Source organism: Podarcis filfolensis, assembly GCF_964270895.1.
Source record: "Podarcis filfolensis genome assembly, chromosome: 11".
Taxonomy (NCBI): domain Eukaryota; kingdom Metazoa; phylum Chordata; class Lepidosauria; order Squamata; family Lacertidae; genus Podarcis; species Podarcis filfolensis.
Window position 1 is genome coordinate 61,459,002 of NC_139613.1, and position 12,850 is coordinate 61,471,851.

Sequence of the window (12,850 nt, forward strand, 5' to 3'; positions counted from 1 at the left end):
ACTCTCTCTTGGTTCACATTTATCTGGAACTTGCTTATATGCTATAAGAATAAAGAATGTTCTTTTCCCTTCCCTCCCATTTACTCTCACAGTGTCCCTGCCTTTATTCAAGAATGGCACTCTGACCTGAATGCTGATCTGTTTGTCACTCCTTTACCCTAAGGTCACTATAGTCCTCTTTTTTGTCCCTCCACTAGAGGCAGCTTATGGTTTGTTTTCTTCATTCTGGTCAGTAGCCATCTCAAAGTCCTTTCATGACTTGAACTTCATCTCAAGCAAAAGCTGTTGGTTGTGCTCAGTGTCTACACAAGAGACTTTGCCACAACGGGAGCACCCGTCCATTAGTTAACTGATTAGCTAATAAGCACCTGTGACAGCAAAGCCAGACCAGCATCTGGAGATGCAGTCCCTCAGAATTCCACCAGAGGGCTAGAGCCTCTCTCTGATTTGCTCCTAAGACAGCCAGTCAGAGGGAGGCGGAGCCAGCACTTTCGGAGGGAAAGTAAAAGAAGCCATTTCTGAGGGACAGACTTAGATAGGGCTTGATTTGAGATGAGACATAGGGCTCAGGTTGAGAGATAGGGATCAGGAGAGGTTTGTCTGGGGGAGAACTGGTTCTGTTTTGAGTGGAACATCCATTCTGAGGAGAACATCTAAAGCCAGAGAAAAGAGCCTCTCAGCTTAGATAGGAAGACCCAGTTGAGGGTCTTGGGAAAGTAAAAAAGGATTTAAACTGGAGGGTTGAGTGTGAGGCAGGAGAGGAAGAAACTGTGGGAAGACACTCATATTCTTGGGTCTCCTTCCAGTCAGGAGGCCAGAGATCTCCTGGGAAAAGATGACCCTCAAACCAATAACAAGGGCTGTGGGGACCCTCTGGGTCTGTTATACTAACTGGGATACCTCAAGAGTGAGATTGTTTTTCAATGTTTTGACATGATTGTCTGGAACTCTGGGAACTTTAGTTCCATAATAGAGCTAAGGATCTCTGTCTAGGAATTGTCAATACAACAGGACAAAATTTAACAGCGATAAATGCAAAGGTTTGCATTTAGGTACAAAGAATCAATGGTACAAAAAAAAGAAAAGAAAAGATGGGGGAGACCTGGCTTGGCAGCAGTACTAGCAAAAATAATGTAAGTGTCTTAGAAGATCACAGGCTGAACAAGAGCCAGCAGTGTGATGTGATGCTACAGTAACAGAAACATAGTGCCCAAATCACGGGGTTGTAATAGGATCTGCACAGTTCAGACCATGTCTAAAGTACTCTGTCTAGTTCTGGACACCACATTAAGAAGGACATTAAGAAATGGAGTGTGAACAAAGAGGATGATCAGGTTGGTGAGGGATTTTGGAAACCAAGTCCTTTAAAGAATGATTGAAAGAGCTGTATATGTTTAGCCTGGAAAAGAGAATATTAAGAGGCAACATGGTAGTGGTTTTCAAATATCTGAAGGACCTTTATGGAGTAGATGGAGCAGACATGTTCTCTCTTGCTCCAGCAGGCAGGACTAGAACCAATGAGTGAAAGTTAAAAGGAAGCAGATTTTAGTTAAGCATAAGAGAAACCTCTAATGGCCACAGCTGTTTGACAGGAGAACAGACTGCCTCAGGAGGTGGTAGGTTCTTATCTCACTGGAGATGTTTAAGAAGAGGCTGAAAGGCCACATGTCACTGATTCTGCTCCTGCATTGCCAATTCTGCACTGAGTAGAACTTGGACTAGATGACTTTTTAAGCCAATTCTGATTCCATCATATATCCCTTGTTGTGTTGACAGTTTTATAAATGGATTCCAGGAGGAAATGTGGCCACCTCAATTCATCCCATCTTTAGATGAATGACTTTAGGCCATTTGTTACCAGAAATCCCACAACTTAATTTGATCAACATTTTCATCCACTACGTTTAAGTTACTTTTACAACTTTGGGCACATGCTACTTATCTGTATCTAGAAGACTTGTCCATTCAAGAAAAAAGGACTTCTTGTTGCTGTGTATGACACACACATTTTATCACCACCATTTCACAACCCTTTATGCACATCCAATGACACAAGAATGCACCTAGGTGGGTTCCCTGAATGGTAAGCTTGCAGAAGCTAAGCAGGTCTGGATGTGATCATCACCTTAATGGGAGACTGCCTACAAACCACATGCAAGATACCTAGAGTTCCATGATGGAAGAAAGGGAAGAAAATCAATAATAAAGCATGGGGAAGGTCTTAAAATGGTTCTCATGGCACATATATCAGTGGTGCTACATTGTTTCATTCATGAATGCCATTGCCTTGGAGGCAGGGCCTTCACCTTGGGAAGATTTTATGGATGTCCTCGCAGAAGATGTTATTGGCTTTGACAGTGTATTCCTGTGCAATTGTGTGGCCTACTCCCACAGTTCCGTGAGGTATCTTGCCCAGGCAATGACTGTGGGTAGACCTATGTAAAGAAGAAATATTAATTGTCCACTAGGCATGAATTGGTTCTTTCCCTACCTGTTGCATCATTTTCGAAGTGGTTTTGTGCAGTGACTTCATGAAGGCAGGGAGCACCTATTTCCACAAGGATGCCCTGAGCAAATACCTTGGGAGTAAGGTAGATTTTGTTTTTAACCAGAGACTTGAAGGCCTACCACGTAATCTAATAAAATACTCATTCCACACACCATCTGTGGGAACGCCAGGAACAGGCTTTTGCTCGTGCTTACATAATCCCCCTACACTCCTCGCCAAAGCTACTCTCTGAAGTTTGCCTTTTGCTCCCACCTCTCTAGTTTACAAGTGAGAACTGCTCGGCTTGTATTTTTGATTGGCGGAGCCGCGGCGAGTGACATCAACCCCATCACTTTCGATTGGCCCGCTGGTTGCTGGGACTAGAAGGACTTGGGGTGGGCCAGTTAACCCCATCTCTGCCGAAAGTGCAAACTTCGGAGCTCTTGCGCAGGGCGCGGGGCAGGACGGGGGAGAGCTGCCCCGGGAGGGAAACGGGGCCGAAGCGGGCGCCGCGGGGGGGGGGCCGAGCCGGGGGGAGGGAGAGCCCCGCCCCGCCCCCCACGCCGGCGCGGGCGAGAGCGGCGCGCGTCGCCCTTTTAAGCGGAGTGTGCGCGTCTCCGGAGCAGCACGCGGCTTGGCGAGCGGAGGCCGGGATTGGCCGCGGCGCGGGCTGGCGGTCCCGCCTCCCTGCCAAAAGGCCTTCTGAGTGGCAGCGCGAGAAGGTAAACAGAGTGGGCTCGCTCTGGCGGCCGCCCGGGTGCTGCGGGCGGGGCGGAGGCGGCCGAGGCGGCGGCGGAGGCGCTGCTGCCGCGGGATGGGCTTGGGCGAAGCGGGCGCCGAGCGAGACGCGGCCGGAGCAGCGCGGAGCGGCGGGCGGGAGGCGGGCAGCGGCTGAGGGTCCCGCCGGGCGCGCCTGACAGGGAGCTGCCTCTCTCTCCGGGCGGGAGGCGGCGCGAGAGCGAGCGAGCGAGCGAGCGGGGAAACACCCCTCGGTGCTACTTGAATTACTTGAAATCGCCACTTGTGACACTGTTCTGGCGAGGAGGCAGCAGCCTCCGCCGCCGCCGCCGCCAGGATCCAGCCCGCGCTCCCTCCCGGAGCCCCGCGCGCTCTCCCGGAGTTGGCCGGCGTCGAGGGCGCGAGGGCGGCCAGGTCAAAAGGTGGGGCTGGCGGCGCTTCTCCCGCTTTCTCCGGGGGGGCGGCGGTCACGGATGGTCGTGGTTATGTAAACGCCGAGGCGCGGAAGTGGATCCTTCGGCGTGAGCGCCTCCCCCCGCGATCCGCAGCCTGAAGGCAGCGCCCGGAGCCGCCCGGAGATCGCGGCCCCCAGTGCCCCCTCGCCTCGCTCGCCTTCGCCCCTCCGCCGCTCCCCGGGGGAAGCGTGGCCCATCGGCGCCCGCAGGATGTCCGCGGTGGCGTACATGGACTTCGTGGCTGCCCAGTGCCTGGTGTCCATCTCCAACCGCTCCGCGGCCCAGCCCGACGTGACCCGGGAAGCGGAGCTGCTGAAGATGCCCGAGGAAGAGGAGGACGAGGCCGCCGCCGCCGCCGCCGTGACCAAGGAGATGAACGACCCCCGCGACGCCTGGAAGGATTATTGCACTTTGGTGACCATTGCCAAAAGCTTGTTGGACCTGAACAAGTACCGGCCCCTGCCGACCCCCTCCATCTGCAGCGACAGCGTGGAGAGCCCCGACGAGGACGCGGGATCCGACAGCGACGTGACCACCGAGTCCGGCTCCAGCCCGTCGCACAGCCCCGCCGAGGGGCAGGAGGCGGGCGGCGGGTCCGACCCGCTCTCGCTGCTGCGCGGCGCGGCGCCCGCCAAGGGGAAGCTGGCCGCCGAAAAGAGACACAAGTGCCCCTACAGCGGGTGTGGCAAGGTCTACGGCAAGTCGTCCCACCTGAAAGCCCACTACCGAGTGCACACAGGTTAGGGGGGGCCGGGGGGTCGGGGCTGGAGCTGTTTACAGAAATGCTTCCGTTACATAAAGGCAGGCAGGGCTCTGCTCTCGCTGCCGTCGCTGCTGCTGCTGCTGCTTTGCCTTTAAAAAAAAGATGTCGGTTGTCCTCGTTTGAACCCTCTTAAAGATGCGGCGGTGATTTTCGCTCTCCTGGGCTTCCCGGCCCGTTTCCGCCTTCGCGGCGCTCGAGAGAGCAGCCTGGCTTCGTTTGGGTACAGGGTGTCGATGCAAACGGCACGTCAAGGCGGTGGGTGGGTGGGAGAGCAAAGGGTGTTTTCACGGCTTGTTGGGCTCCGGAGCCTCGGGTTTCCCCCTCCCCTCTCACTTAGGTGTGCGTACACTGAGAAGCTCAGGCCAGTAGAGGAGCTGTTTAGTCCAAAAATGCTTATTTGAGGATGGAAGGAATGCAAGGGCTGGGAGAGGGAGACAGGGAGGCATGCACTGCTAGAGCTTCTAAGGGATGCATCTGATTTCATGATGACGCTTTGCTTCTTGCCAGGGCATCTGTCCAGGGGTCTGCCTGCAGATCTTGTATTGTGTTGTCTAGAATTATATTTCAGTGAAGTAAAATAGAGAATGGCAAGCTAACTTCATTCCTCCTCAGCTGTTTCCTCAAATAGCATATTTTCTAGAGCTGCATTTGCTTGGGCCTCCATGGCACATCTTGGTTCCATAGAACTCACTGGGCGTGGCCTGGTTTTGGCAGTTGTTGTGGGTTGATGATGTCCTTTCTGAACTCTTGTGAAAAGACGCATGGGTGATCCTGATGTTCACTGCATTTTCATGTATGATTGACTGGGCAGAGAAAGGGATAAGAGCGTGAAGTCTCTGTCTTTGGAAACTTTCCCATCTATCTTTTGAAATGACTTTCAGTTTTCATTTAATCCTCAATAATACAGTAGCCATCTTCATTTGAGACATTTGAATGAAGACATGTTGCTTGACTGCCTGATGTCTTAGGTATTAGAATCAGCGGTTGAGTGTGTCTTCAGTAAAGTGTTACTTCTAGGGGAATGCTTACTGTTTTATTCCCAGTTTAGAACCCAACCCACTGTAAGGGTCACACCCTCAGCTACTGAACACAGCTGGTTTTTCATTGCAGTATTCAATGTGCATCGCCAAAAGAAAAATGAATTGCTTCACAGGTGCATGTTTAAGTAAAGCTTTTGTGGAAGACCAAGTGATTGGTGAATGTCACTTTTTCCAGCAAAGGACATGTTATCCATTTGTGTGCGCACATGTGTTGGCAGCTTCTAATAATGGTATGATAGCACACAGGGCTATGTATTTCTGTGGTATGGCAGTGGCAGAACATGGCTCTTTCATAGTTATGTGGTTATACATTTGGACTCAAGTCCTAAGAAAATGGGTGTCTATATTTTTAGTCTTAGACATGGATGTACCCTACATTCAACTGGTACTTGCCTTGGCAGTGTCTATAGACTGGGAGAGAGGGGAAGTAAATGCTGAATTCACAACCCTAATTATCCATAAAACAGGATATTTTGTGCCCTGAGTTGGATGATATAGCAGTTTTGCAGCATGTTAACCTAGTAATCTAAAAAGGTGTCTGTTTTAGCAATTAAATTCTAATTCTAAATTCTAAAAGCTGTGTTTTTAGATTTTAAGGTTTGGCTGAGAGCACTGCAAATCTGCATGGCTTTTTAAAAGTTGAAGCTGGCCTGATAAGGGGAGAGACTGAGTGAAGCAAGAGAGAAACTCATGTTGCTCAATATTAGCATTTTTCTTGTAGATTATTTTCCCACCACAACTTCCCCCCTTAAAAGCCAACTGGAAGAGGAAGAGATCTTTGTTTTAGGAACTGACACAAGACCAGTAGTGCTGCAAACATCTGTGTACTAAAGTATCTTTCTCCTGGAGGGAGTGGCAGAATGTGGATTCTGGCTGAACTCCCCGCTGAAGTGTCTTTCTGGCCTAGTTCTGTCTACTGCGGGAGGGAGTCCCAGTGCCGCTTTCCTGCTGACAGAACTGGCATCGTATGCAGTTCAGAACGGAAGATGAACAGGAAAAGGAGGGTCGTGTGTCACTCAGCAGTGATTCCTGTGGTTAAAACACAGAACATAGGAAAGAAAAGAGCAAGAGCAACACCAGCCAGTTTCCTTAGTAGAGCAGGAGTTCCAGTTAATTTGTGAATGTACAGAAGTCCATCACCTGAGGCTGTCCCACTAGCTTTTGGTGCCCATGCTGAACCAGTCACATCAGAGTTGGATTGGATTTATGTGCTTTTGGCAATTAAAATGTTTCAGTTATCATATTATTTTGCAAAGTATGGATTTAATAGATTTGGTTTGAAATGTGTACTGGATTGAAATTCTCCCCAATCCCTACCTGCCACTGGTTTATATTCTACCGATAATGACATCTGCTCAATGGTCTGCAAGTTAGGAATGCAAATTACTTGCATTATTAATTGACCTGCTAGGTGTGTACATACATGCACTTATGTACATACATTTATGTACATACACTTATGTACATACATTATGTACATACATTCAAACTTACCTTCTACTTCCCACCAAGGATTTTGTTCTCTGCCTTTTACTAGCTGGAAAAGTGTTCTGGGTGAGAAATAATAAACTCTATGCTCTGTTTTGCTCTTTGAAATTCATTTGTATCACTGAGTTATTTACAGCTAGTAATAGCTTGTAGTGGTTAAATATCCCCACCCCATACAAAGTTATTCCTTTTGCTAGTAAATCCCCCACATTTTCTAGTGTAAAGTTGAATTGTTTTTATTTATAGGGGGGGGGAAAGACAATAACATTGTATTAATGAGAAAATCAAAGGAGCCTTGTTTAAAGGTTTGTCTGTGTCCTTAGCAAACAAAACACTTGGACTCTACATTTGAGTGTAAAGCTTGCCTGATTAAAACCCCGCGAGGCCCATGGCATATACTGTGTGTTCCGTAGCTATATGGTGGCATTTCCTCAATGGTACCTGCCTGCCCCCACTCCATGGGCTGGCTCCCATTGGACATTGGGGATCTCTTTTTAAAAAAAAGCACATTTCTGCTTTTATTACGTACAACTTTTTATTACGTACAACTTTTAATGTATACTTAAATAGGCCCTTTTCTTCATTGGAACTTGCTTTCTGGGCCATCGAATCCAATTTCCCATGCAGCCTTTCACAGCCACTGTGTAAAGAAGGTGCAGGTAAACCCTTGGCTGCTCCATTGTCTCACATTTTTAATGCATGCACTCACATTTTATTCTGAAGAACGGTGTCAGAATCCTGCTCAATCCCCCTTTCAAGTAAAATGTTTTTTCAGTGAGTTTTTCAGTGAGTTTTTATTCATTATACAGTGCAAAACTACAGGTGTCATAGCAGTCTGTGCCGTAGCTTATGAGGGCAGCTGTACTGAGCAACTTACCAGAGCACAGGGCATACTATTCTAGTTGAAGGGGCTTCCTCAAATTTAGGGTGTATCTGCTCCATGTCCAAGTGGGAGGGGGGCCTGGAGGCACTTGCATGGTCCTTGTGGACACTGTGGACATTTTGCACCTGGCTTTCAACCACCTGCGATCAAGGAAAGATTCCAGGGTGCCAGGATGGCAACTGACATCTCCACCACCTGGCAGCAAGTGCCTGGGAATCATTGGATCTGGACTGTTCTCTCACATTAATACTCCATCCTGTAGAATTCTATCAGTTATATTTTATCTGCACATTCAGAATGAATTTCTGGAGCCAAAATGCTTTTTCTGTGCAGTCTGAACAGGAGCAGTTGCCATTAAGAAAAAATATCGGAATAGGCCAATATATATGTGGAATGTGACTTTTCCTCTTTGAGTTCTCAAAGCTCTTAACTGAGCTCAGGTTGTCATCTGAACTGGCCAGATATTTAACTGAGAATCAATCACAGTCAGCCCATCATTTGAAGAATAAGACTTGAGAGCCATATTGCCCCCAAATGGCAACTAGACATTCTGTTTGGGGACTGTAACCCTGGTTTAAGGAGCCATTAGGAGTTTCTAACCCTGCTGTGGGGGATCTGCATCAGTGTAACCCTAACCATGCTGAAAATCTCTCTGAAAGTTGTGGAAGGTCATAGTGTGTGAGTTAAGGTGAAAGAGTTAAAAAAAAAGCATTTATGGGTCTGTAAACCATGATAATCACAGCTGTCTCCCAGACAGGCTCTTTCTCCCTTCTGGGGTCAGAAGTACATCTTGCTTTGAGGGCTGCATGTGACATAACAAAGGAACAAACAAAGCCCCAAATCGCAAAGTTAGCAATGGATATGAACTTCATGGTAAAACTGTGGAATAACAAGTAATTGAGAAGTTCAATACGTGTCATTTGGATCTCAATACAGATAATGGTTTCCTATCCTTCTACTGGTATTTAAACTTATACAACTACCTTGGCAAATCCTTAAATCATTTAAATTATAATCGAATTATTACTGGTGGTACTCTTTGATGTCATTGCCACTCAATCCCCAGTGCAGCTATCATCGGCCTCAGGCAGCCTGGTAGTGCTTAGGGATGTTGCAGTCCAGCAGCATCTAGAAAGCCTCACAGCTACCTCTCTGGATGTTGATTATATGTGTGCCATTTGAGGTCTCCATGTAAGTTTCTCGTTTCTAGCATACACACTAAAAACAAGCAAACATTGGTATCTTTTTAATAGAACTTTGGGTCTAAATCCATGATGGTAATTAAATTCAAAGTGCTGCAGTTATCATGGATAAGATGGAAGTTACATGTGGTTTCAACATCTATCCTGTGTTTGAGAGACAGTTCTCACGATAAGTTGTGTCTTCCACATCAGAAGTCCCAACCTTCCCCTATTATTCACTCACAGGGAGAAATGCAGTGTGTGAATGGATGGATCGAGGATGTGCTCTTGTGAACACAATGCCTACTTGAGGTGACTGGCGCGACAGTAAGGATTTCTCTTTGCAAGAATCCTTTTATTTTTAAAACTCTTATGCTAGTGAAAATACTGTGTGAATAGTGAAATGCATTATATTTGACTCTAATACTATATTGATAATGCCTGATTAAATGGCAAGATCAGTTTCTATTACTCACAAACTTTGTTTTCTAATGTTCATTTCTTCTTCATCTCAAGTATAAAACACATATTGTATCCTAAGGGGGATAAAATGCATATTGAAGAGGAAAGCAGTGAGCAATAAGAGTCAGAGTTACTCATAAGCTTCGTTCTTTCACACCAAAATTGGTAACTATAATTGCCACAAATGGACATTCTGAAAATGCTAGCATTAATGATTTATTGCTCCATGTTGTCCCTTTGCAGAAAAGAGCATGTTCTGTATTTGTTTGTGCTTTCTAGAAAATGAAGTACATTACTTTTCCGTAGCACTGTATAATATTCACATTATTTGTTTATTTATATCTATATAGATAATATACAGATACACACACACACAAACACCCCTCTCTATATTTTAACTTTCAAAAACACCAAATTTAAAAACACCAAAAGAAACTCAATGCAGCTAACAAATCAAAACATTACACAACTTTTAAAGCATATCTTGCAGTTCCTGTTCCTTGGCACAGTCCTGAAACCAAACTATTAACATCATGAACTAACCACAATAATAATTTCTAAAATAGCCATCAAATTAAAGCAGTGTTAACTGTAAACCATCTAAAAGCTTATACACACACACAAACACACACACACACAGAGAGAGAGAGAAACAAAAGGCACACATCCCACCTCCCCTTCCCTCCACCCCCCAGTTGTACAGCTTTCATACCAATCTCGACATACGACTAAATACCTGGTGACTCCCCTTCCACCCTTTTCCTGGTGTCTCCTCCCCCCCCCCATCGCGTTTTCAAAATTTTTAATCTTCGAATATCTTCTTCTATTAAATTCTATTAACTCGTATTCTGCTGGATTTACTCAAGACCTGCTAGGTGGTATTTACTTGTTTATACGGGTTCTTAAAATATTCAATAAACATCTTCCAATCATCCTTATATTCTTCATCATCTTTTTCTCTTACCTTGTTTGTTATGCTTGCCAATTCAGCATATTCAAACATTTTAAACTGCCACTCTTCCTTGGTGGGTACTGTATTTGTTCCCACCTTTGTACCAATAAGATTCTAGCAGCAGTGGTGGCATATAATAATATTTTTTTGTTTTGATTTTTAGGGACTTCTTTTGTTACCATTCCCAAAAGGAATGCCTCGGGCTTTGGGGGGAATTTTTTTTTAATATCTTTTTTAATGTATTGTAAATTACTTCCCAGAATTCCCTGATTACTTTACAGGACCACCACATGTGGGAAAAGGATCCCTCTACTTTATTGCATTTACCTTTTTCTTTTTTCAACATTTTCACTAGTTTGGCAGGTGTTAAATAGTATGTTCTTGCTGGCTGACTAGAACAATAAGGTGATGGGACCTGACATATCTCAGTTGGCAAAGTGTTCCACAGGCTGGGCATCGGAAAAAGCCCTGCCACGGGTTAACATCAGTCGTATTTCATGGGGTCAAGGGATCTGGAGATGATGACCAGAACATATGGAAGAAGGCAAGTATTTGCTGAACTGAACTGCCATCCCAAGACTGCAATGGCTTTGGAAATCAAGTTAAGATTCTAATATCTGGACCTTCCATTTTCCAATTGCTTGCAAAGAGCCCATTCCCTAATATTTCAAAATATTTCACTCATATAATATGTAGACTGGCTCCTATAATATGTAAACTGTTAATGCCTAGGAATGTTTGGGCTCAGCCAATGTCACCCTGCCCTTTCTGAGCCAGAACAGCAATCTGCAGCATATTTATTGCATCTTGCAAAGTCAGTGGGTTATGGTTCTCTTTCTTAACCATACAAAAAGGAAAGAAAAATGGTTACAGCGTTCTCAATTCTGTAAATCAGTAAAAACAAAGAAAGAAGCAAGTTTGAAGCTTTTGAAAACAGCAAGCATATTAAGTATATCAATTTTCTAAAAAATGGAAACATCTTGCCATCTTGAAATTTGTGGTTTTTAATACAGGAGACTCCTGACTCCTTGTATAGATTACAGAATGCACCTGTGCAACAGAAATGTCTCACAGGGACAGGTAGATACCTAACCCAAATGCTGTATCCACACTTGAGTAATCCAGAGACCTTGTCCTCCATTCTTGCTGCTTGGATGTCCTGCACTGTTCAAGTTACCTTTGTTTCTTCCAAGTAAGAAAAACAATTTTGCTAAAGTTGAGATATCGATGCTAAAGTCTATGAAGCTACTGTTTTGTGTCTCAGTGGCTTCTCTGGTCTAATCACTCTTCTTTATGGGCCATGTTTTCCTAGCAAGCAGATACCATGCCTCTAGAAATGCACATACTGTGGATCTAAATGCATTTTCTTCTCACCAGCATCAGTATCTTTGTGGCTTCCTAACAAGCTGACTATTTATCACATATATGAAGGGAAATGATGCTTTGCAGATCTGCTGCCAGCTGGCCATGAAGTATCCAGATGCTTGTAAACCTCAGGATTCAGTGAGAGTGGAATTCTTAATCTTGAGTCTTTGGAGCTGGGTGTTCAGACTCTGTTGCCCAGCCAGGAATCATTTCCTTGGGATAATCCATGCCAGAAGAAGAATGAAGGAGTAGCATGGCCAGTGCCAAACATTGGGGGATAACAGCAGCATTCTGGAACAAGGAAGAAATCCTGATCTGGACACATTCCTATACTTCTCACCCATCCATTGAGACTTCGGTCATTTCTGGGCAATTTGGATACATCTCTGGCTAAGATTGACAAGAACTGCATAGGCTTGTGCTGATGCAAGCTGGTGGGCGGCTGCTTGGACAGCGCAAGAGCTCAGAAGACCCTAAGCACTCTCGGAAGAAAGCAGGAATGCCACACATTCCAGAAGCCTTGGGAGACAAAGAGGAATGCAAGGTATTTCAGAGTGTTTTCTTTGTATTGTTTGTGGTAACTGGATTTTTGAGTTTGGGGATTGTGGGGACATTCATTAATTCTTCCTATACCCCTTTTATTTATGGGGTGAATGCAACCTTTCTAAGAGCTCTGTTTTTCCTTTCTTAGTTTTCACTTTATCTGTTTAAAAGCTGCCTCAGGCTGACGCGCAACAGTAAATGGAAGCACAGTAAATCATCTGCAGGATCCCGGTGTTCTGTTTGCAACTGTGGGCATCCAGAGGCCCCTGAGGAGCCCACCCTAAGGTTGCAAAGGACACGCACCCACAGCTGTTTGCTGAAGCACTGAGGTTCCATTGAGCTATCACAGATAATAGTTGTAGCATGTTATGTGCTGAGTTCTGTAAGTTGGTTGTGTTGCAGGAAATACTTCTTTTCTTTTCTTTCCTGCCCTGAACCTATTGCCAATCAGTGATACATCATGGTAAGCCATAGTAAATAGTTACCTTGAAT

The 12,850-nt window shown here is 45.5% G+C and overlaps 1 protein-coding gene across 4 annotated transcripts in view; it reads left to right on the forward strand.

The window, feature by feature from the left end:
* The first annotated feature begins 3,085 nt into the window (after positions 1-3,085).
* Positions 3,086-12,850, forward strand: part of KLF9 (KLF transcription factor 9) — a 30,493-nt gene continuing 20,728 nt past the window's right edge. The window contains exons 1-4 of one of the 4 annotated variants that reach the window (XR_014539824.1): positions 3,384-4,420; positions 6,206-8,816; positions 9,283-9,363; positions 10,806-12,359. Coding sequence is in view for 1 of the 4 variants with exons in the window: in XM_083577163.1 (XP_083433289.1) it covers positions 3,892-4,420 (529 nt within the window). In the remaining 3 variants the exon portion in view is untranslated. Of the gene's footprint in view, positions 3,211-3,284; positions 4,421-6,205; positions 8,817-9,282; positions 9,364-10,805; positions 12,360-12,850 lie in introns of those variants that run through there. The other 3 variants (XR_014539822.1, XR_014539823.1, XM_083577163.1) reach the window with 3 other exon arrangements.